The sequence below is a fragment of the Symsagittifera roscoffensis genome, chromosome 2 (genome assembly GCF_963678635.1).
Source record: "Symsagittifera roscoffensis chromosome 2, txSymRosc1.1, whole genome shotgun sequence".
NCBI lineage: Eukaryota > Metazoa > Xenacoelomorpha > Acoela > Convolutidae > Symsagittifera > Symsagittifera roscoffensis.
The window spans coordinates 85,467,309-85,490,657 of record NC_087063.1 but is presented as its reverse complement, the minus strand read 5'-3'; the positions used below and the strand labels follow the sequence as shown (position 1 = coordinate 85,490,657).

At 44.6% G+C, this 23,349-nt stretch overlaps 2 protein-coding genes across 2 annotated transcripts in view; one reads left to right on the top strand and one right to left on the bottom strand.

Annotated features, from left to right (window-relative positions):
• The window catches only part of LOC134840728 (uncharacterized), a 486,809-nt gene that overhangs the window by 170,298 nt on the left and 293,162 nt on the right, over nucleotides 1-23,349 (bottom strand). The gene's annotated exons all lie outside the window — the stretch shown is intronic.
• Nucleotides 18,246-21,913, top strand: LOC134840039 (uncharacterized). Its single transcript, XM_063855667.1, has 3 exons — nucleotides 18,246-18,490; nucleotides 18,714-21,046; nucleotides 21,363-21,913. The coding sequence occupies exons 1-3, from the start codon at nucleotides 18,246-18,248 to the stop codon at nucleotides 21,911-21,913; spliced, it is 3,129 nt and encodes a 1,042-aa protein (XP_063711737.1).

Here is a 23,349-nt window from a genome sequence, read left to right as displayed (position 1 = left end):
GTTTTTCACCGTCTCTACCAAGCCAGTACTTTTCGGTGGTCTTTCTTACATCGGGTCGACAAAAACGTTACTGTTCTCCGGCTTCGACCAGAACGCTCAAATTAACTGAATTACATGCAAAATTAGTGAGCTCATGGCTGGGTCTCAGTATCCCCAGACCACGAGGTCACTCCTAAAAACAGGGCTACTACTTATCATATTACTATTGTTTTTGTTCAGTAGATAAAAATCATCATCTCCATCGAAGATGGATCAACCCTTTCCCCCAACTCCTAGCACCTCATCCTTGTCAAAACTAATCAAAATATCAGTTAAATTCAAGTCAGGACATGACAGGATGCTAAAAGTTTATGTGAGTTAATAAAAGTTTCCGTCCCGAGACCCTTCCGGATTCTTGAATCCGCCGAATCAAGCTCCTTACTCTTGATTTCTTGCTAATCCGGAAGGCTGGTTCTCACCCTTCACCGTTGTTGGCAACGGCCTTGCAACTATTGTAGCAGCACAATAGTTGCAACTCGGAGCGTTCTCTGCTATTCTGTAGTTCGTTGTCGTTTTCCAATCTCGATTTTTGTACTGTTCGCAATCGCAGATAAAAGTTGTTCTGTTTTTTACTCGCTTTTTTGTTAAAATGGCCGTTTCAGCATTTCTCAGAAACGTGACGTCATCATTCGAATTTTTGAAAATTTAAAATACTAGAATATTCTAGCCCTCACCGTTTGGCTAAACGTTCCAATAACGTCGCTAATCCTTCGAAATCATCAACTCGGAAGGCTTACTGCTCAAAATTCGAATCCTGCATAAATTGCATTTTGGCCATTCTGGTCGAATGTCACATACTCCCCGGACAGTCCGGTCAATGTCCTCATTGAATCGCGCAATGTTCTAAATGGTTACAGTGTCATCGAACAGAATTTACAAAATGCACGAAATTACTTTTATCTACGTCACATCGACTCACTGCAGAATATAAATGGCATCATACTACATCACTATAGCCTTCAAATTTTTTCATTAATCTGCACATTGAGGATATGACTTAAGATAAAACATATTTTCTGACTTCCAGTGTCAATGTCCCGATTGAAACTTTTTCTCCTAGATTTAAAAGGTGTTGGCTTGCAGGACAGTCCTGCCAACCAACAAGCTAAAATTATCCTACTATGCTCCTTCCCTTCGGAAATCTTGCTTGTCTATTGTCCTGAGTATTAAAACTAAGAAACTTTGTGGTTAGAAAGAACAATGCAACAACCTCCCTCCTCAAGAAGTTACTCAAGTTTTTCATGTCACCACAAAGTTATCAGTCTTCCTAAGTGATTAAAAACAATCATGCAGGCTGGAATATTTAAATATACTCTTCCCTCAAGCCTTTCTAAATAAATAATAAGTGAGTGTCTCTAAAGCCACTTCAACTAAAACCAAAATGCAAATTTATAAATACAACAATTCCAAAACTCAACTAAATGTTTCAGTTTTCAATTACAACTTGGTTGCTTGGTTTCTCACTTGAGTTTTTCACACACATAAAACAATTCTGAGTTTTAACTTTTCTTCATCATCCCTTTGTTTTCTTCTTTTTTCGTCGTTTAGAAGTTCTAAAACTTCTAAATTCTTCTAATTTTCTTTCTTGCTGCCTCTTGTTTTCTCGACCATTCGTCAATGCTCCATTTCCTCCTCCTGTGACACTGACTCCGCACTCTCGGTTTCCGTGTCTTGTAGCACGTCATTGACTATCCTGACGCTGTTGGAAGCCGTCCTCCAACACTTCTGCTCTTCCACCCTCTGTTTACAGCAAGGTAGGGGATCCACGTTTGATTCTCTGTTTCTACAGAAGCTGTTGTGGAGACACAACGTCACGTTTCTCTCCAAATCTTCTTTCAGCATCTCTGCCTTCTCATTTCCACTATGCTCGCTCGTCCTGGAAATTCTTTTCACAGCGGTGGTCACTGCATTCCGATGGGTCACGAAAGCTCGCTTGAAAGCTCCTGCCCCAATGTCCAGCTGATATTCACTGTACACTCTGCCATGTTTCGACATATGCTTTTTCGCATACTTGTACAACCATGCAGTCATGTTAGCTCTGAACCATGGCATCAATCGTTTTCTTGCCCATATCTTCTTCACTTCCATCGGAATGTTTAGAACTTTGCACATTGTCTCAAAAAGATCTAAATCTTTTAGACAATCTAATTTCTGCAATTGTTCTCTCGTCGGTGCCTCCTGTCTATTATTTTCTCTCACATGAGCTTCCAGCCATCGTATCGCCATCATAACTCCCACTATCACTATTGTTATGGGCTGTGATGAATCTGGTAAACCCATGGAGAGCAGCTCTCCAGAGTCCCAGATCAACACCAAATTACTACGCTTGGGATACCACCAGGTCTGCAGCAAGCAGTGGCAAGGAAACTCGTCATGTGTCAACATGATGCTCCTCCAATTGCGTTTTCCTGAAGCTTCCAGCAATGGTTCCACTTCCATCATCACTCGGTGGATTTCATCATTCTCATCTACTGCATTGTAATCTGTGACAGTTGATCCTCTCTGTTTCTGTTTTTCAAAGTCACTGAAGTTCCCGCTCACATATCCCATGAACTTCTTTCCTAGTATTGGCTCCAACTCCTCTTTGGTTCTCTCTGGAATTGCTGAGAACATCTTACATAGTAACTCGTAAGACTTTTCAGACATTCTCGCCAATCTCACGCACTTTGGCACTGAGAAAGCTTGATCCACAATCATTCTTGTACTCTTCACGTCCACAGCCACGAAATGTACAGGGTATCTGCTCTTGCACATTGGAGCCAACGTTGAACCCACCAAATATCGTGCTCCTGATGGTCTACAATAAGTTTCGCTGTGTCTGATGTTCATCTCTGTTTCGATTGCTTCCCTCCATTTTCCTATATACTTCTGCTCAGTCTGCAGAACTCCTGGGAATACTTCTACGCTGATGGCTGTGACCATCTCATGTTTCTGTTCTAGATTCAATAGTGACTCTAAAGAACCAAACATGCTGTAGAATCCTAGTGCTGTCACCAGATTCACATCGGTTCCTCCATGGCAATCTGCTATCAGTTCCGTTTCCGTTCTTGCTTTCATCACTACATTTCCAAACAATACTGTCAACTGCTTGTGTTGTTTCTCCAGGGTTTTCACACAGTCTAGACTTCCACAAACGTGACCCTCTAGTCCACAGACTTCCGCCAGACAGCTACCAGGTTTGACCCAGTCTTCTGGTCCCCAGCCAGGCAACTCCACTCCATCTTCTCCGTTGCTCTTAGAGGCTGTTATCATCACATTATATATGATGTTGAGGTCACGCAGGTTACAGTCCGCATTCAGTTCCCTCTGTATGTCCTGTGTCGCCCGTAATATTGAGTCAGCGTTGGGACTAGGACACCACGATGGCTTCATCAATTCCCACACTGCCATCAAGCTCGTTCTCAGTAATTCATCTGAGAATCCCAACCCAAATTCCACTCTCTTGTCGGATTTTGGTACTGAAGGTGCAGTCACCTCCTCTTCCAAGACCAATCCCAATTTGGCCTGTGGATTGTTAACGCTCTTAGTCGTCACAATTCTGGACGTCCAGAATCTTAGTAACACCGCCTGCTCATAATCAAAGAAGCAATCACGTATGTCTTCACTCAGGAAAGGATTGTACGCTATCCCTATGATCCCGGACACATAGCTATATGACTTCTTCTTGATCGGTCCACAGTATTCACTGGATTTCGGCAATGCTCCCATAGATTCTTTAGTGAGCCTCAACTCCTTGTTGGAGAATCTCCTGATCTCGTCTATCTTTTTCATGGGTTCCAATTCTTCAGGTTCAAATTGTCCATACTGTTCTTTCCAAGTTTGATTTGATTTCGATTTCAAGTTTTGACTCAAGTGAGCAATTAAATGATCAATCAGGATCTAGAAAAGGAATCACGACTGTCACACCTGTCAGTTTCACCTTAATATATATCGTTAAAATTTGCTTAAAGACAGTTCAGATAAAAAGATATTTATCTTATCCTAAAATTTATTAAAATCAATTGGTTTCTTAAATTTTGGAATCCGACCTAAGATTGGACAGTCCAAACTTTGGATCTATTCCCAAGATCGTCATTTAGTTGTTCATGGTCACTAACCCCTACTTACCCATGATCTTAATAACCTAACACATAACATAACATAACATAACATAACACACATATCACATATTACATGCAACTTGGTCTTTGGCCTAACACCCTCTCGCTCATCACTCAGCCTATACTTAAGTAATATTTCTTATGTAGATACACTTGTATGTTCGTATCAGAGAATATCACGTGTACAAGCGCGTACAGTTCACGAGGATGCAGTCTTCCTCTATTTGGATCGTACACTGGAAGCGAAAGCTCCTTCACGTCCATTTCCACAAGGAAGTCCCTCAGCCTCGTCAAAGACAAGACTAGATTTTCTGGGTCCACGTGTTGCTTCTCTGTCGCCCTCGTTACCAGGAAGCATAAGTACTTTCCCGGTATTTGCGACACCGCCGGGGGTAAGGCTGCTACGCCCCCTATCCCTGGTCTTTGCTTCCAAAGGAATTCCACGTTTTTATATTCCCTCTTAAAATCTGCCGCTAGCGCCGTCCTAAAACTCATGTCTGCGGTGATAGCTACCGCACATGTTCTGTTTGTGAGTATGAAATCACTGTCTGTTAGTATTATGTTACTAGAATATTCATTTGGTAAATTAAAATATGACTCAACTACCCTGCCTATGTCAGGTTTCTTAGGTTCTTCGCCTGTTTCTGCTTCTAAGTTTCCTGTTTCTCTTGCTATTCTCAATTTTTTTATTATCAAGTTTTCAGTGTGGGTAAGTCCTACCCCCACTCCCCGGACAAAAATATCCATCGGCGTCCCCGTCGATCGCATACCGGGTATTAAGTCAAGATTAGAAGCTGGAATGAGAAGTTGTCCTTCCTGGGCAGCCCAGGAAGGATCATCTCGTTCGGTCTTAATGTATTTCGCGCTTTCGCGATCTACGTCTTGAATCGTAACGCTGGTCTTTTCAGGGTCTGATGTCATTTCGTTCAGCCACTCTAAGACACGCAGGTTCGTCAGGTCTTGTTCATTTGACTGCTGTTGCTCATCGTCGAACTCCACCTCGGGTTTCGACCAGTCGTCAACCCACTCATCGTTGTGATCATCGACTATGTCAATGTCCTGTGACACTGTTATTTCCTCTAAACCCACTACTTCCTCCACTATTTTCTTTAGATCTATCCTATCCACTACAAAGTCGTCACCGTAAGGATTGTATTTCTTTCTTAGTCTCGTCCCGTCTTTCTGACGAGTCTGCATCGTGAACGGAAGATCTGGTTCCAAGTTCTTGGGAACCTCTGTCTGTTCGGGATCCCGCCAATCCTCTTCTGCGTAGGGTAAGGTTTCATCTTCCGCTTCGATCTGTTCGTTTGGATCCAGGTCCAATGGTGTATCCGTACCTTCCTCTACGACCTCGTTTCCATCGTTCTTCTCTCTGGTGCCCTTTTCATTGACCTCACAAGCAGGATCTATCATTAAATAATCCCCTTCTTCCAGGTCTGCAGGTATACACCAGTCTTCTGTCGATGGATTGTGTGGCTTGATGTTTTCGTAGTGGGCGGCCCGGCCAGTACTCAGTCTATAAAAGCGTCCCTCCTGGTGCACCTCCGTAATCATGAAGGGTCCCCTCCACTTTTTTAGAAGCTTCTTTGTTCCTTTCGGTGGTATAACGTTCTGAAATACCCATACGTAGTCTCCCACCGAATAGGCTTTTGCACCAGCTGCTTTCTTGTCGAATCTTTTCCTCTGCCTTGCCTGTGCTCGCTGAGTATTTCGTCTACACAGATCGTTCAACTCCTGTTGACGTCTGATCACATCCCTCACGTAAACCTGTGGAGATGTTTTCTTCCCCTCATACTCTGGGTAGAAGAATGTCAAGGGTAAAGACTTCTCGTGTCCCGTCAGCATCATGTGTGGACTGACCCCAGTGGTGGAGTGTTGCGTGCTATTATAAGCTCCCATCACCTGTGGAAGGTATCTGTCCCAATCGGTCATGTACCTGGAACAATATACCCTCAGCATCGACACTAACGTCCTATTCTGTCTTTCCACTAAGCCATTCGTCTGAGGGTGGTATGTCGTGGAGTGAGCCTGAGCGACTTGTGACCGTCTCATAAGCTCTTTCGTAAGCTCGCCTACGAAAGCCGTTCCATTGTCCGATTGAAACGTCATTGGACATCCGTGTCTTGCTATCCACGTATTGATCAGGTGGTCGCATGTCTCTTCCGCCGAGGCAGTGATGCAGGGCACGGCCTCTGCATACTTCGTGAAGTGATCTATCATGACCAAGACTTGGTTGTAACCGCTGTCTGTCATGCATATCTTCTGGTGATCTATCTGCACCACCTCGTTGAATTCAGACGACTCAATTGATTGTAAAGGAAATCGCAACTTCCTAGGATCCTTGACCTGTTGGCATGACAGACATGCTGTCACCCATTTCTCGCATGCCTTTTTCATCCCAGGCCACTCAAAGCGCTTCAGGATCCTCTGATACACTTTGTCGATCCCTTGATGGCCCATTTGATCATGCGACCTGAATAATAGTTCTGTCTGATAGAGTTGCGGCAACACTATCGCGTTATATTTGTATAAGACCTTGTCTTCTTCTCTTCTCCTGCAAGCCACGATCCCGTCCTTGTTCAGATATAATCTCCCCTCCTTCTGCATGAAGCATTGTCTCAGGATCCTATAGCTGTCTTCTTCCAGGTCACCTTTGTCAGGTGCACCGTTTTCTATCCACCTTTTTAGGTTGCTTGTCATGCGATCATTTCTCTGCGCCCTTAGAAGGTCCGAGAGTCTGTATCTCGCCTTCAAGTACGTCTTCATGACTCTCATCTGAATGTTCAGCTCGTTGGGCTGATGTGTGTCTTCTTCCATCTTAACGCACCAAATCTTCGCCAACGGTTGTGTTTCTTGTTGAAACGGCTGAAGATCAGTCCTGACTACCTCTTTCTGCGGCAACAGGCTTATCGAACGTTTCGATACCGCTATCGTTTCTAAGTCATCCGCTGCGTTGTCAAAGACTCTTTCGCTTGGTATTAGGTAGCGATCACTGTCAGGATCCTGGTACACCTCTCTGTCCAGGTTTCTCGCCCGAGTTTCCACTAGTAGCGTGTGTATCGCCAGTTCTGACAGTTCTGATCCCGAGGTCGAATCCCTGTCTGAATAGGTGTTCATTCTCGAGCTTTCTGACTTATCATCCGTCGAAGGTGTTGTGCTAGAGACTGCACGCTCCTCCAGATCATGTCCGTATTTCCTTCGCATCCATCTGAACTCCCCGGACAAAGCTTTGTTCTCTAGGTCCTGTTTCTCATCAGGAATTTTCTCGTCTATCTCGGACTCCCCGGACAAATTTTCTTGTCCCGGGTGTTGATCTTGTGATCGCTGGTTTTTCTCCTCATCCTTCTCCCCGGACAAATAGTCTTGCAGCAGATTTTGTTCTACCTCTTCACCCTCTTTTTCCCGGTCTACAAAGGTGACAGTTTTCTTTTGCTTGCCGCTCTCCTGTCCTTTCTGTCCGTAAGAAGTACTGGTTAAAATCTCCTGGGGTATTGAGGATACTAGTTGCTGAACTATTGTCCTACAATCCCTCTTGTTCTCTTCGTGCTGTTGTCTGGACGGCATGATCTTCACTTTCTCACTGACTGTTAGCGATGCCACTGCTGCTGTCCACTCGGGGTCATCTCTGGTCACTTCTCTTTCTAACAATCCACCCAGTATCCGCATCACTTGTGGTGTGACTTGCACCGTTTTATCCAATAATGAGAGGCTGTTTATATTCATGCGAGAGAGTTCTTGCTGCACCAGGTTCGAGCGCAGCAACAAATCCAAGGGGACCGGGTCCTCCCTTGACAGGATCTTTATCTCGGCTGCTTTCTCTACAGGTAACTCAGGATGCCCCGGAATTGGATGTCCAGACTTATCCAACCATCTCGTTAAGGGAAGCGCTTCATAAGTTTCTTTGTCCAGAAACGAGAATCCCTCCTTTACTTCCGCCTGATTGGCCTGCTTCTGCTCCAATCTTTCATAGAACTCAGTTTTCTTGCTGAGACTGTCAGCATTCTGGTGTTTATCACGCATCCTGTGTTCGATTATCATATGGTAGCCATCCAGTCTTACTATCCATCTACCAATATAACTCTGATCCATCGAGTAGGTCTTCAACCAGGATAACGCTCTGTTGTCCACGCGTAACTTGAAGGGAGCGCTCCCCAAGTATGCACGGTACTTTTCCACGAAGGTGACTACTGCAAACATTTCTGCTTTCGGTGCGCCATATTTCATCTCTGTGTCACTCAAGAACTTGCTGCCGTATGCAATGGGACGGAGGACTGTTCTTCCGTTCCATTCTTGCTCTTGATGCAATATTCCTGAGATGGCCACCACCGATGCGTCTGTGTCAAGAACATACATGCCCTTTTCTGTAGGCATGCCCAGCACTGGCGCTTCGCACAGTTCCCGCTTTATGTTCTCGAAAGCAACTTGTGCCTCATCGTTCCATTCGAACTTTTTCCCTTTGTTGCGCATCAGCTTCTGCATCGGGTACACCTTGTCCGCGTATCCTTTTATGATTTCTCGGTAGTAATTGGCAAACCCTAGGAAGCTCATGAGCTGTGTGTCCGTTCTAGGAGCTTTCCATGTCAGCACAGCCTCTACTGCTTCTGGATCTGGCCTCACACCATGCCTGTCCACCATTCTTCCCAGGTACTTGATCGAATCCCTACGGATTTCACATTTCGATGGTTTGCATTTCAAGCCTGCTCTTTTCATACATCCGAAGACCTCATCGAGTCGATCAATGTGATCCTCCAGGGTTGGTGTCGCTATGACTACGTCATCCACGTAGCACATCAAGAGATTCCCGTACTTTTTGGTCACTCCTGTCAAAGCCTGAGCCATCAGCCTTTGAAAGGTTGCTGTTGCATTGCACAAGCCGAAGGGCATCCTCTTCCACTGGTACAACCCCAATTCGCACGCGAATCCGGTTTTCTCCCTGTCCTTCTTTCGCAGAGGAACCTGCCAGAAGGCAGAACCCAAGTCCAATGTGGTGAAGAACTTTGCATCACCAAGTTTGGATAGGCTCTCGTCTATTCGCGGTATCGGGTACGCATCTTTAATCGTTACCGCGTTCAAGTAACGAAAGTCGCAACAAAATCTAAGCTGCCCCCCTTTCTTTTTCGCCATTACTACTCCGCAAGCCCATGGTGATTTCGAGGGTTCTATCATGTCGTATTCAAGCAACATTTCTATTTCCGCTCGGCACGCTTCTGATTTATGTGGCGTCATTCGCCTTGCGCCTTCCCTATGGGGAACGGCGCCCTCTTCTAGTTCGATTTCGTGTTCGACGAAATTACAGCAACCGATGTCCGCCTTATGTTTTGAAAATACTTCGGCGTTCCGATCTAGGAGGTCCCGCAATTTTTCAAAATCTCCCTCACCTATTTTTCCTTTTAAATGTTCTATTTCTGGCAAAACCGGTTTGTCAGAATCTAGTTCATATGACGAGGGGCGTTCCGGAAAATTCGAGCAGCTTGATAAGCCGTCGTCCGTTTCGGATTTCATTGAAAACAATTTACGAATAGATTTTAATTCATTAATTCTCTTTAAGATTTTATCTTTATTCGCATGATAAGGACAGTCTTTCACACTATATTTCTTCAAGTTTTGTGTCTCTTCATAGTCGGTCCTCATCGGCAATGCGTAACCAAGCTTCTTTCCACGCTGGATTGAAACCGTGGTGTCCAGTGTGTTCAACAACACACTGACACACAGTCCGTTTCGCGTTACCGAGAAGCTCCGGCCTAAAATCACCGAACTCTGACTATTTGGATTCGGTACTAAGCAAACCTGTTTGCTATCACTTAACGAATTTAAATTTCTCATTCTAAAAATTGCTACTACAGCTTGTCCTGGTTGTAATTTTACTTTTCTATCCAAAAAAACTGGTACCTTATTCTCGTCTGTTATTATCCTATTAATTGGTCTCTTAACATACTTTCGGTCCGGGTTTCTAATCCGTATTAGACCGTTGTTCAAGTCAATCATCACGTCAAAGTTCCTGACAAAATCTCTGCCCAAGATGAATTGGTCGGCGTCGTCCAGATTCTCTACCACCAGGAAGCTCATCCAAAGGTTCCGTCCTCCCATGTGAAGGACCGTCACCGGTGTTCTTCCGGCTACGTAGATAGCTCCTCGATTTGCAGCGGCTAGTCGGAGATTCGTAGGAATCAGATCTTCCCGCGTGAAGCCCATTCTCTCCCAGGTTTTTATCGGCATCACACTCACCACCGCGCCTGTGTCCAGAAGCCCTGTGACTCCGATTTTTGTTCCGTTGGTGTCAAGCAGGTGTGCTGTCACATCTGCTTCATATCCAATATGTACCGCGTCTTGTTCCATCATGGCGTCATGGCCTATCCTGCGGACTTTGAGTTCCTCTTCACCCAAATAGATCTGCCCCATTTGGTCATCATCTGTTGTTATGTAAGTCCTGGTGTAGTTGCTGATTCCATCCACGTTCAGCATTATTTGATACGGCCCATAGACCTCCAAGTAGCGTCCATGAAGTTTCTTCATGCGAGGGCCACCCGTCGTTAGTAGTGCTCGCACAGCTCTCGACTCAGTGCGTGGCTCCACCTGCCTCAGATAATCTGCATATGTGTCCAAATGCATTAAAGTGAACTCTGATGGTTCACTCAAATTTCTTATTACCTGGTGTCCAGCCACTGAGATTATCGACTGTATCTTCTTTCCCTGCGGCGCCATGCCGAACCTCTTACCGGAGATCACTTTAAGTTTCATATCTAAACTGCTTGGTGTTTTCGTCTCCTCGAACTCCATTGCCTCGAAGGTATTCAGTTGCTCCTGAAGCTTTTCTTTTTCCAGTTCAAGTTTCACTTTTTGTTCGATCTCTTTCGTCACCAATTCCTGCTGTACTCTATTTAGAGCATCCTTTGCGGCTGCCTTATAATCGATCTTGAAGTCATCGGCCGCAGTTGCTGGTTCCGGTTCACGTGCTTCTTCTGTTACTGCTTGCATTTTCTTTGCCGCCAGCTCTTGAGGTTTGTCCTTCCTGCGTGCCTCTGCTTCGCTCAAAAGTCGAGCCTTGCTTGCTTTCACTCCTGACAAAGCTTCTTCATGCCTTGGATGCTTGATGTCTGCCACTGCATCCCAGAATTGCGGACAATCTGATTTAAAATGACCTTCCAAGTTACAAAAGAAACACCTCGGGCCAAATTTCGCAATCACTCCTCTCATGAAATCCTCATGATCCAACTCTGACGCATCTTCGTCCTCGAGGCTAAAGCCTATTGCTTTCATGCCTTGTTTGTAAGCTGGGCATGCTGACACATGATGGTCTGTTGAACTGCAATTAGCACAAGAACGTCTCTTGTCCATATCATCCCTCGGTTTGTACCAATTGTTCCCTTGGTTAGCTGGTCCGTTGTTAAAATTGCCATAATTGTTCTTGTAATATCCAGATCTCGAAGGAGGTTTCAACAAAAGATACTCTTTTGATTTGAGCCTCAACTCCTCCGGTGTTGGCGCATTAGTTGATAGTGGTGTGTAATGCGTTGCTAGCATCGTACGAAGTTCATCATTTTTCACACCATCGATGAATTTTGAGGCTACGGCCAGGTTCATCCTTCGGTTTGACTCATCCGGTTGGATGCGTCTTCTCAGCATTTCCAAATCATCGAGAAACTTGTCTATTGTTTCATCTTCTCGTTGCCTCCGTTTCTCGAAGCGCATCATCGCCTGGTGCCCCTGCACCCCTGATCCGAAACGGTTTAACAAGATTTCGAAGATTTTCTCAGCAGTGTCACGTTGATACTGTTTCTTAGCCATGACACAGTTCAGGGCTGTCCCTTCTAAGTTGCTGGTGAGCGCGCTGCATTCCTGTCTCTCCGACAAGTCCTCTTCCTCGAAATGCAGCTTCATTACCTCTATCCAGGTATCAATACAGCCATCAGATTCGTCCTTGTAGCATCTTGGCTTCTTAAAGACTCTTCTGGACTTTTCACTGCGTTCATTGGTTCTAGATAACCGCGTCAGGAATGTCTCCAAAGACCTGTTCAGGGGTTCAAATGCTGTGGCCATTGCCGTAGCATCCCTTGAGTGTCCCGCCTGAGTGTCCTCACACCTTGTCGAAGGCTCTGTGTGCGGTGCATCCCTGCAATCCGAATCACCATGAGCGTTTCCCGCTTGGCCCATGTGACTCCTCCTCGGGCTTGTATGCCCCATGTTGCCAGAATCGCTTCTCCCGGTCGCATGTGTGCTTTGCGTTGGTCGTTCGTTCGAGGTTTGTCTGTTCCCCGTTGAACTTGCTCTACTGTTCGGGCCCCATGCTGTATTACCCCTTGTGGCATAGCCTGATGAACTGCCCCTGCCTCTAGTGGATCCATTTGTCTTCCTCCTTTGATGTTCATTGAAGTTCACCCTCGGTTCCCTGCTGGGACCTCCCGAGTTCGGCTCTCCTTCTTTTGGTCCACTCTTGCTGCTTAGTAGCCCGTCCAACCTATCCATGATAGCCTGCGTTCGCCTCTCCATCATCGCGTCTATCTTTGTGTCAAGAGACCCAAGAGACTGCTCTTGCTGAATTCTTAACTTCTCCATGTCGGCTCTTAAGCGTAACTCCCTCTGTTCCGCCTCTCTTGTCATTCGCGACAAGTTCCTCGTCATATGTTCGTCCGTTCTTTCTTTCAAGCGTTTTTCGCTTCTGCCAACTTCTTGTCTGTTGCGGTTTATTTCTTCCCGCAGACTTTCTCTTTCAATGTGAACTGCTCTTTCCAGTTCACTCATCCTTATCGACATCTGTTCATTTTGTTCTCCTAAACTGCCCACTATGTTGTTTAAGGCTTCCTCTAGTGCTGCCCCGTTATCCATGAGTGGCGTCACTAGTGGTGGTGTAACTCTGTCGGTCCCAGGTAGCTTCGTGCTGGTAGAGATCCGGGCCTTGACTCTCTGTCTTGACGTTTTATCATTATCTATTTCAGGATCCGCTAACGCGTTGCCAAGCCCTCTGGTTCTACTCTCTTCAAGTTGTGGCTCCGAACTTGTCCTAATCGTGAAGTCCTTCGACTGGCCCGGCGTGTTTGCCTCTTTGCTTATCGTTGTCACTACACCAAATTTATCCATGGTTCCAGTCTCTCTTCCGACGTGTGCCTCACTCTCCTGGATCGAACTATTGAGACTGACTTGAGATCCAAAGTCCCCTTGCTCCTCTTCATCCTCTTCCTCCTGGGACTCCCCATCGTTTCCTGCTCCTCCTCCCATGCTGAATGGAAAGATGTTTCCGAAGGTGTTCTTCATTCTTTCTGAGAACGATGATGAGGTTGATTGTTTTCCAGTTCCGCTTGCCATCATAGTGTTGTCTGTCGGAGATCTTCTAGTTGCCGTTACTTCAGTTGAGATGTCGGACAGTTCCGACATCTCCTCTCGATCCAACGTCCCGGTGGAAGTGGCAAAATCATGGCCTTGTTCTACCGGAGTAGATTCACTCGCCAGCCTTCTGCCTCTCCCTTCCAGTCCATTTACTCCCTGGTTGTCGTTCATGGTATGGTCCGTATTGACCTCCACTTCTAACAGTTCTCTTCGCTCTTCTGAGGTCTTTTGACTTCTCGTTTCAACCATTCTGCCTGAAACCGTCCCCTCTTTATCGGACCGGGTTCGCTTGATCCAATCCACAAAAGGATCGGTCATCGTTTTTCTTTGCTTTTCAGGTATGAATTTCCTAGAGCTATTACCTCGTTTTGGTATCCTTGACTTGTCTAAACTCATTCTTTATTTGTCACTTTCCTATGCCTACTCTTGACTCAATTGCTAGAGACCTTATAGTTTTATTAACAATAATAATGACACAACACAATAAATTTCACCAGATTCTATTAAATAGTGACCACGAATCCCTGTATGTTGTCAGAGTACAGTTTGTATAAAATTTATTCACACTAGCCGATTATCGGTCCAAAGATCTGGAAACTAGCACAATATGATGTTATCAGTCAATTTAAAAGATAGTGTAGTCACCACCCAATCAAGCACAGTTTAAGTTGATTTAAAATCAAAAACAAAAAAATATATATATTGACACAATATGAATGTATATATAAAAAAATCTTATGTGTCTTGTACTCTTAGTCGGTCGCAGTACAATAGTCGAACCTGTCTTTTAAAGAAAAAGCTTTCCCTGCTTGGTGCTGCACCAAACAGACAAAACTTTGAAGGCAGTAATTTTCTCAAGTGGGCGTCTATTGCACCCACCGAGTACTGTGTTACCTATCTGCCTTCGGACTGCCCGAGCTAGACCTACTAAAATCCTCAGGGCAGTTACTTTTCCCAAAAACGTATTATGTTTCAATCCACACCAATGAGTCACGCTCTTTTTAATTTAGACTTAGTGTCGCGAATATCCGAGTTCGGACCTGTTTTGTATTAGTCTGGTTCTTTTTGAGAGGCAAGTTACCAGTGCAGTCACTGATACCTAGCCTGTGTATTAATAACCTAATACCTCTCGCTTTTTAGTCTTTCTTTCGTTTACCTAAGTCCTTAATAAAATGATACCCCTCCGGAATGGCACAAATAGGACCCTTCCGGACTGTCAGAATATAGACCCCTCCGGATTGGGACCCCTCGGAATTAGCAACTATAAGACCCCTCCGGATTCGGACCCCTCCGGTTTTGTGGAAAGTAGACCCCTCCGGATTCGGACCCCTCTGACTTTGAAAAATTTCGACCCCTCCGGATTGGGAGCCCTTAGCTCTGTCAAAGTAGCTTTTTGTAGTTTTCTTAATTTCAGCTTATACCCCTCCGGATACGTTCTGCGTTACTTTTATGCTGTTTGAATTAACTGGGAAGGGTATAGGGTCCTTTCCTAGACCCCTCCGGATTGAAGTTAAGGCACTTATTTGACAATTCACACTAACGGTGAAGGGTCTTATCACTTGCCTAACTTCGACTCTATTATGGTTGTCTTGTGCCTTCAGCCTTCCCTTTTTGTCTAGAACTGTCCTAAGTTACTTAGTTCAATCGCTATCAACTTTTGGTAGGGGTATAAGGGTTTTTCAGAAAAATTTATAAAACGTGAAGGGTGTACCCCTCCGGATTTGTGTAATTTGCTAAAAACAATCTCAAAAAATTTTCTCGCTCGCTTTTCCGAAAAATCTCTGATCCTATTAGTAAGCTCAGCTAATTTCTGATCTATTGGTACCAAGATCAACTCGATATGATCAGTAGTTCCAAAGTTATTAACCAAAACGTCTTTTTTCCGAACTCAAAAAATTTTCTCTCTTATAGGTTCCGCCTAACTTTTTCCGCAAATCTGGTCCTTTCGACCTAAAAATTATTGATCCGAGCTCAGAAGGCCTATACTCTTCTAGTTCAATGCAAAAGACCCAATCTAAAACGCTATTGTAGAAAAATTTTGCGAAAAACTATGCTACCTGGACCCCTCCGGATTGATGAATCCACCAAATCAAACACGTTATGTTCGATTTCTCTGCAACCCGGAAGGCTTTCGGGTAGCGGATTTTAAGACTTGTAGATTCACTAGTGGACGTTGTCCGAACAACTATTTTTACTGTCCTACCTCAAAAATTTCCAAAAATTTTCTAAATTTTTAGTGTTTCTTACTATCAAAAATTGGGAAAATTTGGTTTTTGGTACCAAACTAGTTCCAACCACTTCCGAACTAAAGTTAACCGGTTCTACTTATTACAGTAGTGCAGTTACGATGTAACACACTAACTTAGCGCTTTTTTCCGTTTCAAAAAATATCGATATCTCAAAAATCGCGACTTGTGGGGGGATCAAAATATCGCTATTTTGACCCTAAAAACCGGTCTGTTTTCGTTGTTTTTCACTGAAAAACGATATGTGACTAGTAATATAGGCTATATGAATAATAATATTAGTAATACTATACCCCTCCGGGTTTGTTTATTATCCGAATTAAGGTGCTTAACTCGGATATTCGCAGTTCGGTGAAGGGTCACTACAGTGCAGCACTGTCGAGCCCCCCACAGATTACTATCTTACTTTTTGTACCAAAAGGGATACAAAACTTGTTAACGATACCCAACAGTCGATTGTTGTTGTCGTTGAGCCCCTTCTTGTTGCTCCTTGAACTGCTTGCCGGATCGGTCTTCACCCAAGACCCTTCCGAATTGAGCGCAAATCAGCTGACCCTTCCGGATTGAGCGCAATTTATCATTAACGTGCTTAAATGCTCAAATAACCCTACAGTACAAGCCTCACAAACGGGCTACAAAATTGATCGTAACGATCCTGACTGATATAAATGCCTGTAACAACAATATATCTATCAACAACAAACGGGGGGGTTGAATCACATCTTGTCTGGGGGGATGATTTCTACTGATTTTTTTACTTTTTTACTGTTTTTGGTTTTTTCGGTTATTTTTTATGTTTTTTGTTTTTCTTGGGTACTATACTACTTTTTGTTTGGTTTTGCTGATATCTTTAAGTGTTTTTGGTCACAAACCACTCAGGGGATGAGGGGTTCATGATTCCCCCCACCCTTCCTGGTTCGTGAATTTTCGGTCTTAACTAGGTTAAAAAACTATTTATGGTAATCCGGAAGGCTTCCGCGTTCCGAACTACCCTTCCGCCCCGGCAGTTTAGGCCTATTAAGGGCGTTAATGTGAGCATCCGCTCGGCGCGGAGTGCTCGTTAACGGTTCCGCTGGTCATGATGTTATGAAAGAATAACACCCAGGAGCGCCATAAAAACATACATGTAACATTCGCCCGGAAGATACATATCGACGGATAACAAAACTAAGTCTTAAGACGACTGGCCAGCGTCTAAACAGAGCTTTGCATGTTTTTCACCGTCTCTACCAAGCCAGTACTTTTCGGTGGTCTTTCTTACATCGGGTCGACAAAAACGTTACTGTTCTCCGGCTTCGACCAGAACGCTCAAATTAACTGAATTACATGCAAAATTAGTGAGCTCATGGCTGGGTCTCAGTATCCCCAGACCACGAGGTCACTCCTAAAAACAGGGCTACTACTTATCATATTACTATTGTTTTTGTTCAGTAGATAAAAATCATCATCTCCATCGAAGATGGATCAACCCTTTCCCCCAACTCCTAGCACCTCATCCTTGTCAAAACTAATCAAAATATCAGTTAAATTCAAGTCAGGACATGACAGGATGCTAAAAGTTTATGTGAGTTAATAAAAGTTTCCGTCCCGAGACCCTTCCGGATTCTTGAATCCGCCGAATCAAGCTCCTTACTCTTGATTTCTTGCTAATCCGGAAGGCTGGTTCTCACCCTTCACCGTTGTTGGCAACGGCCTTGCAACTATTGTAGCAGCACAATAGTTGCAACTCGGAGCGTTCTCTGCTATTCTGTAGTTCGTTGTCGTTTTCCAATCTCGATTTTCGTACTGTTCGCAATCGCAGATAAAAGTTGTTCTGTTTTTTACTCGCTTTTTTGTTAAAATGGCCGTTTCAGCATTTCTCAGAAACGTGACGTCATCATTCGAATTTTTGAAAATTTAAAATACTAGAATATTCTAGCCCTCACCGTTTGGCTAAACGTTCCAATAACGTCGCTAATCCTTCGAAATCATCAACTCGGAAGGCTTACTGCTCAAAATTCGAATCCTGCATAAATTGCATTTTGGCCATTCTGGTCGAATGTCACAAGTCTTGATGTCGTAAAAACACCCAGGAGCGCCACAAAAATACTATTTAACAGTCGCCTGTTCTGGGTCACATATAAGGTTAAGAAAAATAGGCACTATAACCATTGGCTCAAGAGTCAGCGGCACTATCTCTTGTGTTTTTCTACCTCAGGAGGTCGGACCCAATTTTGTTCACTTGCGACATGAGACTAAAACCTTTGTTACAGATTAAAGGCCACTACCAAAATACCCCCACTCTAGAAAATAAGAACGTCCCCGTACTTAGGTCTCAAAATATCTAAAACACGCGGACGCCATTAAAAACAGGGTCGGAACAATCCGTATATTTACTTTTCATTAGACAGTGGAACTTTGATCCATTTCAGATGGATCGACTGTCATGTAATTGTTTTATATGATGTTTATAAGATGTTGTCTTTCAGATAACTATTGAGTTAAAGCTTCTCCCCAAGCCGTGTTTTCCTCTACACAACAATTTAACTCAATAGTGTCAATGAAGTTCAAACCTCCGCAGCTGCCCACCAATCCCACACCTGAGCAGTGGCGATGGTGGAAGCGCATCTTCATCGACGGGCTAGCCATCAACGAGGTGGTTGAGAATACCCACAAACTCACGTTCCTTAGGTCTCACGCCGGCTCGGAACTGTTTCCCTTGCTACAAAACGCGGAGACCTTCGACGCCGCCATGGATATCCTGGACGCGCAGTTCGAGAAACCGACACGGGTCATATTTGCGAGGCATGAGCTGCTATCCTGCCGGCAGAAGGAAGGCGAAAGCATTCCTGACTTTATCAAGCGACTAAAGATTCTCGTCGAGCTCTGTGAGTGCAAACCCCTTACAGCATATGTACATAAACAACTGTTGTTTAGAGACGCGCTTGTTTCCGGATTGAGGTCCGATCATGTCCGAGCGAGGTTACTTGAACTCGACGACACCAAATCTGTCAACTGATTATTCCAGGTCATTCCGCGCTGAAACCTCTGAACAATCAAACTCCGTTTCGGCTGTCCAGCCTGAACAGGTTGCAGGGGCGATTGCACAGAAGTACCACCGAAATAGCCGAAACAAAAGCCAAAATAACGCGTCACATTCAAACAACTCAAACTGTGGGTACTGCGGTTTTCGTTTTCACATACGCAGCAAGTGCCCGGCAAAGCGCGACACGTGCCATAAGTGCCAGAAGTTGGGGCATTGGGCCACTGTTTCTCGTCCAAGTACTCCAACTACAGCCGCGTTGCAGGATGAGGAATCCGAAGGATCCCTAGCATCCGTCCTCTGTGCATTGTCTCCCTACACGGAGGCGAGACAGACCGTTTATGAGAAGGTACTGATTGGTGGCGTTCATCAAGCACTTGCACTGATTGACCCTGGAGCAACCGATTGCCATATCAAGTTCAAGCTCGCACGGAATTTTGAATTGCCTATAACCGACGTTGAGTCATCTACCAAACTAGCAAACGGCGACAAATTGAATGTGCTTGGCTTCATCGACACACAAATCACAATAAAGGCAGAATCTTATTGTTGTCGCTTACACGTGGTTGAGTCGTTAATTGCCGATTTGATCATCGGAATGGACGTTCTTGCTAGCCATCAATCGGTTTATCTTGACCTCGGCGGTCCAAAACCACCTATCACTTTCCACCTGGGAGGACGTGATACCGATATTACTCCCCCAATAAGCTTAGAACGAGATCAGTGTACGAAAGCATGTTGCAGCATGTTCCCAATTATGACAACCGAGCCTCCAGCACTATTTCCTGACAAGCTCCTGACCGTTAAGCCAATTTCTTCCAAATCTCGACGAGTTTCTGCTGACAACGCGCTATTCATGAAAACTGAAGTAAAGAGGCTTCTGGATCTCGGAATAATTGAGCTGTCTGTTTCACCTTGGCAGGCTCAGGCCTTCGTTGTCAAGGGACCAAGCAATAAGAGAATGGTAATTGACTATTTCGAAACAGTGAATCTATACACCGACGTTGACGCATACCCATTTCCGGATGTCGAGTCCATGCTTACTCTTGCGGCCGCTTTTCACTATTTCAGCAAAATAGATTTGAAATCCGCATACCACCAAATACCGTTGCGATCAGGTGACAAACCAATCACAGCCTTTGAGGTTGGGGCCAGATTCTACCAATTCACACGCCTTCCATTCGGTGTTACAAACGCCGTCCCAGCATTCCAGCGAATAATGGATAGCTTTATTGAAAGAAACCAATTGCGCTGCGCAAAACCGTACCTCGACGACCTCTATATCGGTGGGATTACAAAGGAGGAACATGACCGGAATCTACACGCGTTCTTGAAAGCCGCGGAAAAGGAAAGCCTGACGCTCAACATGGACAAATGTACATTTGGAACCAGGAAATTATCCTTGCTGGGACACATTATTGAAAACGGCTCGAAGAAGCCGGATCCTGAACGCTTACGTGTTCTCATGGAGTACCCAGTGCCCCACACCGCAGCTCAGCTGAAACGGCTACTCGGCTTCTTTGCTTACTACGCGGAATGGGTGTCACAATATTCACTTAAAGTAAAGCCGCTACTAGAGGCCCAGAAACAGGGTGCCTTTCCTTTGAACCCGAACTGTGTCGATGCAATTGACTCGCTCAAGCAGGGCATTGCGTCTGCATCTCTGGCTATACCTATAGCGGGCGCCGGGCCGCTCCTCCTCGAAACGGACGCATCTGGGACAGCACTAGGGGCAACATTATTACAAGGTGGTCGCCTTTTGGCTTTCTACTCTAGAACCTTGTCTACTTCAGAACAGATGCAATCGTCAGTCGAGCGCGAGGCCATGGCTATTGTTGAGGCGTTTCGGAAGTGGGGGCATTTTGTTCGAACATACGAAACGGTTGTTAAAACGGATCAAAAATCGGTTTTGTTCATATTCTCCAAACACCGGTCAAAAATTAAAAATGACAAACTCAAGAGGTGGAGGTTAGAGCTGTCAGAATTTGCGTACACCATCATGTATCGGAAAGGCAGCGAGAATGTGAGCGCGGACGCTCTATCCAGACTCTCCGCTATCTCGAAAGAATCCCCATGTGTTACGTTACATTGCCAATTGCAGCATCCGGGCGTCGTCCGTATGTGGGAGTTCGTGAGACGTCATAATCTAGCTTTCTCTCTTTTAGAAGTAAAGGAGGCTATACAGGACTGTGATACGTGCAAAGAAGTCAAACCGGCATTCTACAAACCTGGTGCATCGTCAATAATTCGAGCTTTACAACCCTTTGAGAGACTGGCCATAGATATTGTCGGTCCAAAATTCGCCGCCCGAAAGACCGGTAACTGCTACGCCCTAACCGTAATTGACGAATACAGTAGATTCCCTTTTGTATTTGGTATCAGAACGATTACGAGCGAATCCATTATAGCATGTCTACGCCAACTTTTCTCAGTCTTTGGGTGTCCAGCATTTATTCACACAGATCGGGGCAGCCAGTTTCTCTCTTCCGAGTTCGACCAGTTTTGCTCACGAAATGGCATATCTCATTCGAGAACGACCCGTACAACGATACAACGGCACAATATTCAAGACTGTTAAGTGTATCCTACACTCGCGTAATTTAAGTGCTGATATGTGCGAATCTGTGTTGCCAGAAGCACTTGCTGCTGTGCGTGCACTCCTCTGTACTGCCACAAATGAATCGCCCCATTCCAGGTTTTTCAAGTTCCCGCGGCGAGCCGGTCTTGGCTGCTCTCTTCCAGAGTGCCTGAGCAGCGGCAACCCTGCATATCTGAGAAATTTTGTGCGCGGAAAGGAGGCCCTGCAGGCACGACCCGTCAGCATCTCGGAGGTCATTAATCCTCATTTCGCACGAGTGGTATTCCCAAATGGACGTATTGACACTGTCTCGACGAAAGATTTGTCACGGCGCAATATTCCAGCCCAAACGGACGCTACAGAACCCAGGAGCCCGCATCTGTCCCCAGTGAAGAATTTACCGAATGCCATGGAACATTTTCCAACGATCACCCTCGAGGAAACCAGCAGTATCCCAGTGACGACCGAGCAGGGTGCTGAAGAAGAGGACAGTTCACCAGTAACCACTCCCAAATCAACGCCAGTATCACCATTTGCCGGACCGGAGGTCCGCAGATCAACGCGCCCGCGACGACCGCCGGCACACCTGAAGGATTACATCCAATAACAAGTGGGGGTGAATGTCATGTAATTGTTTTATATGACGTTTATAAGATGTTGTCTTTCAGATAACTATTGAGTTAAATTTTCTCCCCAAGCCGTGTTTTCCTCTACACAACATCGACCCAAGACTCTCCTTACCTCACAACATAAAACACACTCAAGAAATCTAAATTGGGTACTCACATCCCGGCATACTCTAGAATTTAGTTTCTGAGTTAATAAGTAATTCGAGAATAAATGGGGTAATCAAGTCTAACTCGAGGAGTTTTAAATGAATAAGTTTTGACTTGAGAAGTAAGTTTTTGAGGCTGGACCATTGGGCAACTTCAGTTGTCCACCTTTCCACCGAAGGTTCACTCTGGTCCACTTCTTATTTGTTTTCTTCTCTGCTTGCGATCACTCTGCCTTCTGTTAAGGATAAGAAAGCTCTACTCTCGTACGATCTTATGTCTGGAAATTGCGAACAGCATTTTGCCGCTGCCTTTCAACTACTTTCCCGCGATTGTAGTTCGGTTTTTCTGAATTCTTTCTGATCTTTTTGATTATCGGAAGAAAATTGAGCATGACATGCTCAATTCGAATTTTTGAAAAAATTTCATTTCGCCCCAAAATTAAGTCTAAAGCGTTGCTCAAGGGCAAACTTCCAAATATGACCGACTGGCCTAAAGCCGTCTTTTTGTACATACCACAAACATTGCATTTAAAGTATACCCTACTCACTGCCAAATTTATCAGTTTTTCCATAGTTTTGCGGCATATTTCTGGAGGATTGATTCGCTCATATAATCTCCTCAGGGCTATTTCAACATTAAACTTTCAAATATGACCGACTGGCACAAAGCCGTCTTTTTGTACATACAACAAACCATTGAATTTAAAGTATACCTTACTCACTGCCAAATTTATTGGTTTTTTCATAGTTTTGCGGCATATTTCTGGAGGATTGATTTGCTCATATAATCTCAGGGTTATTTCAACATTTAGCTCAAAAAATTATTTGAAGTTTCGCGAGATCTCAAAATTTGGCAAATAACTCGCAAAACTATGAAAAAACTACTAAATTTGGCAATGAGTAAGGTACTCTTTGATAAAATAAATTATCCAAGTGACGATTCCGAACAAAGTTATTCGAAAAAGTTTTTTTTTTAGTCTGAACGAAGTCCTTTTTGTGGTACCAGTACATGTACTAGTACGTACGGTACCGGTTTTAGGTGGTACTAGTACATTGCCAACTCTAGTACTAACACTAACGTAACCGTTTTGGTTGGACGTTGGCACAACATCTAGACTTTCGGAGGAGTTGCTGAAGATTCATATCAACAACAAGCCTTGCTCGTTATCATCATTCGAGTGACTGGTGTCACAGTTCGCGTCAGAGAGATTGATATAGCCAAGCCTGCAGTTCGAATATTTTTAGTAGTCAGCGTTTTAGTTTCTTTT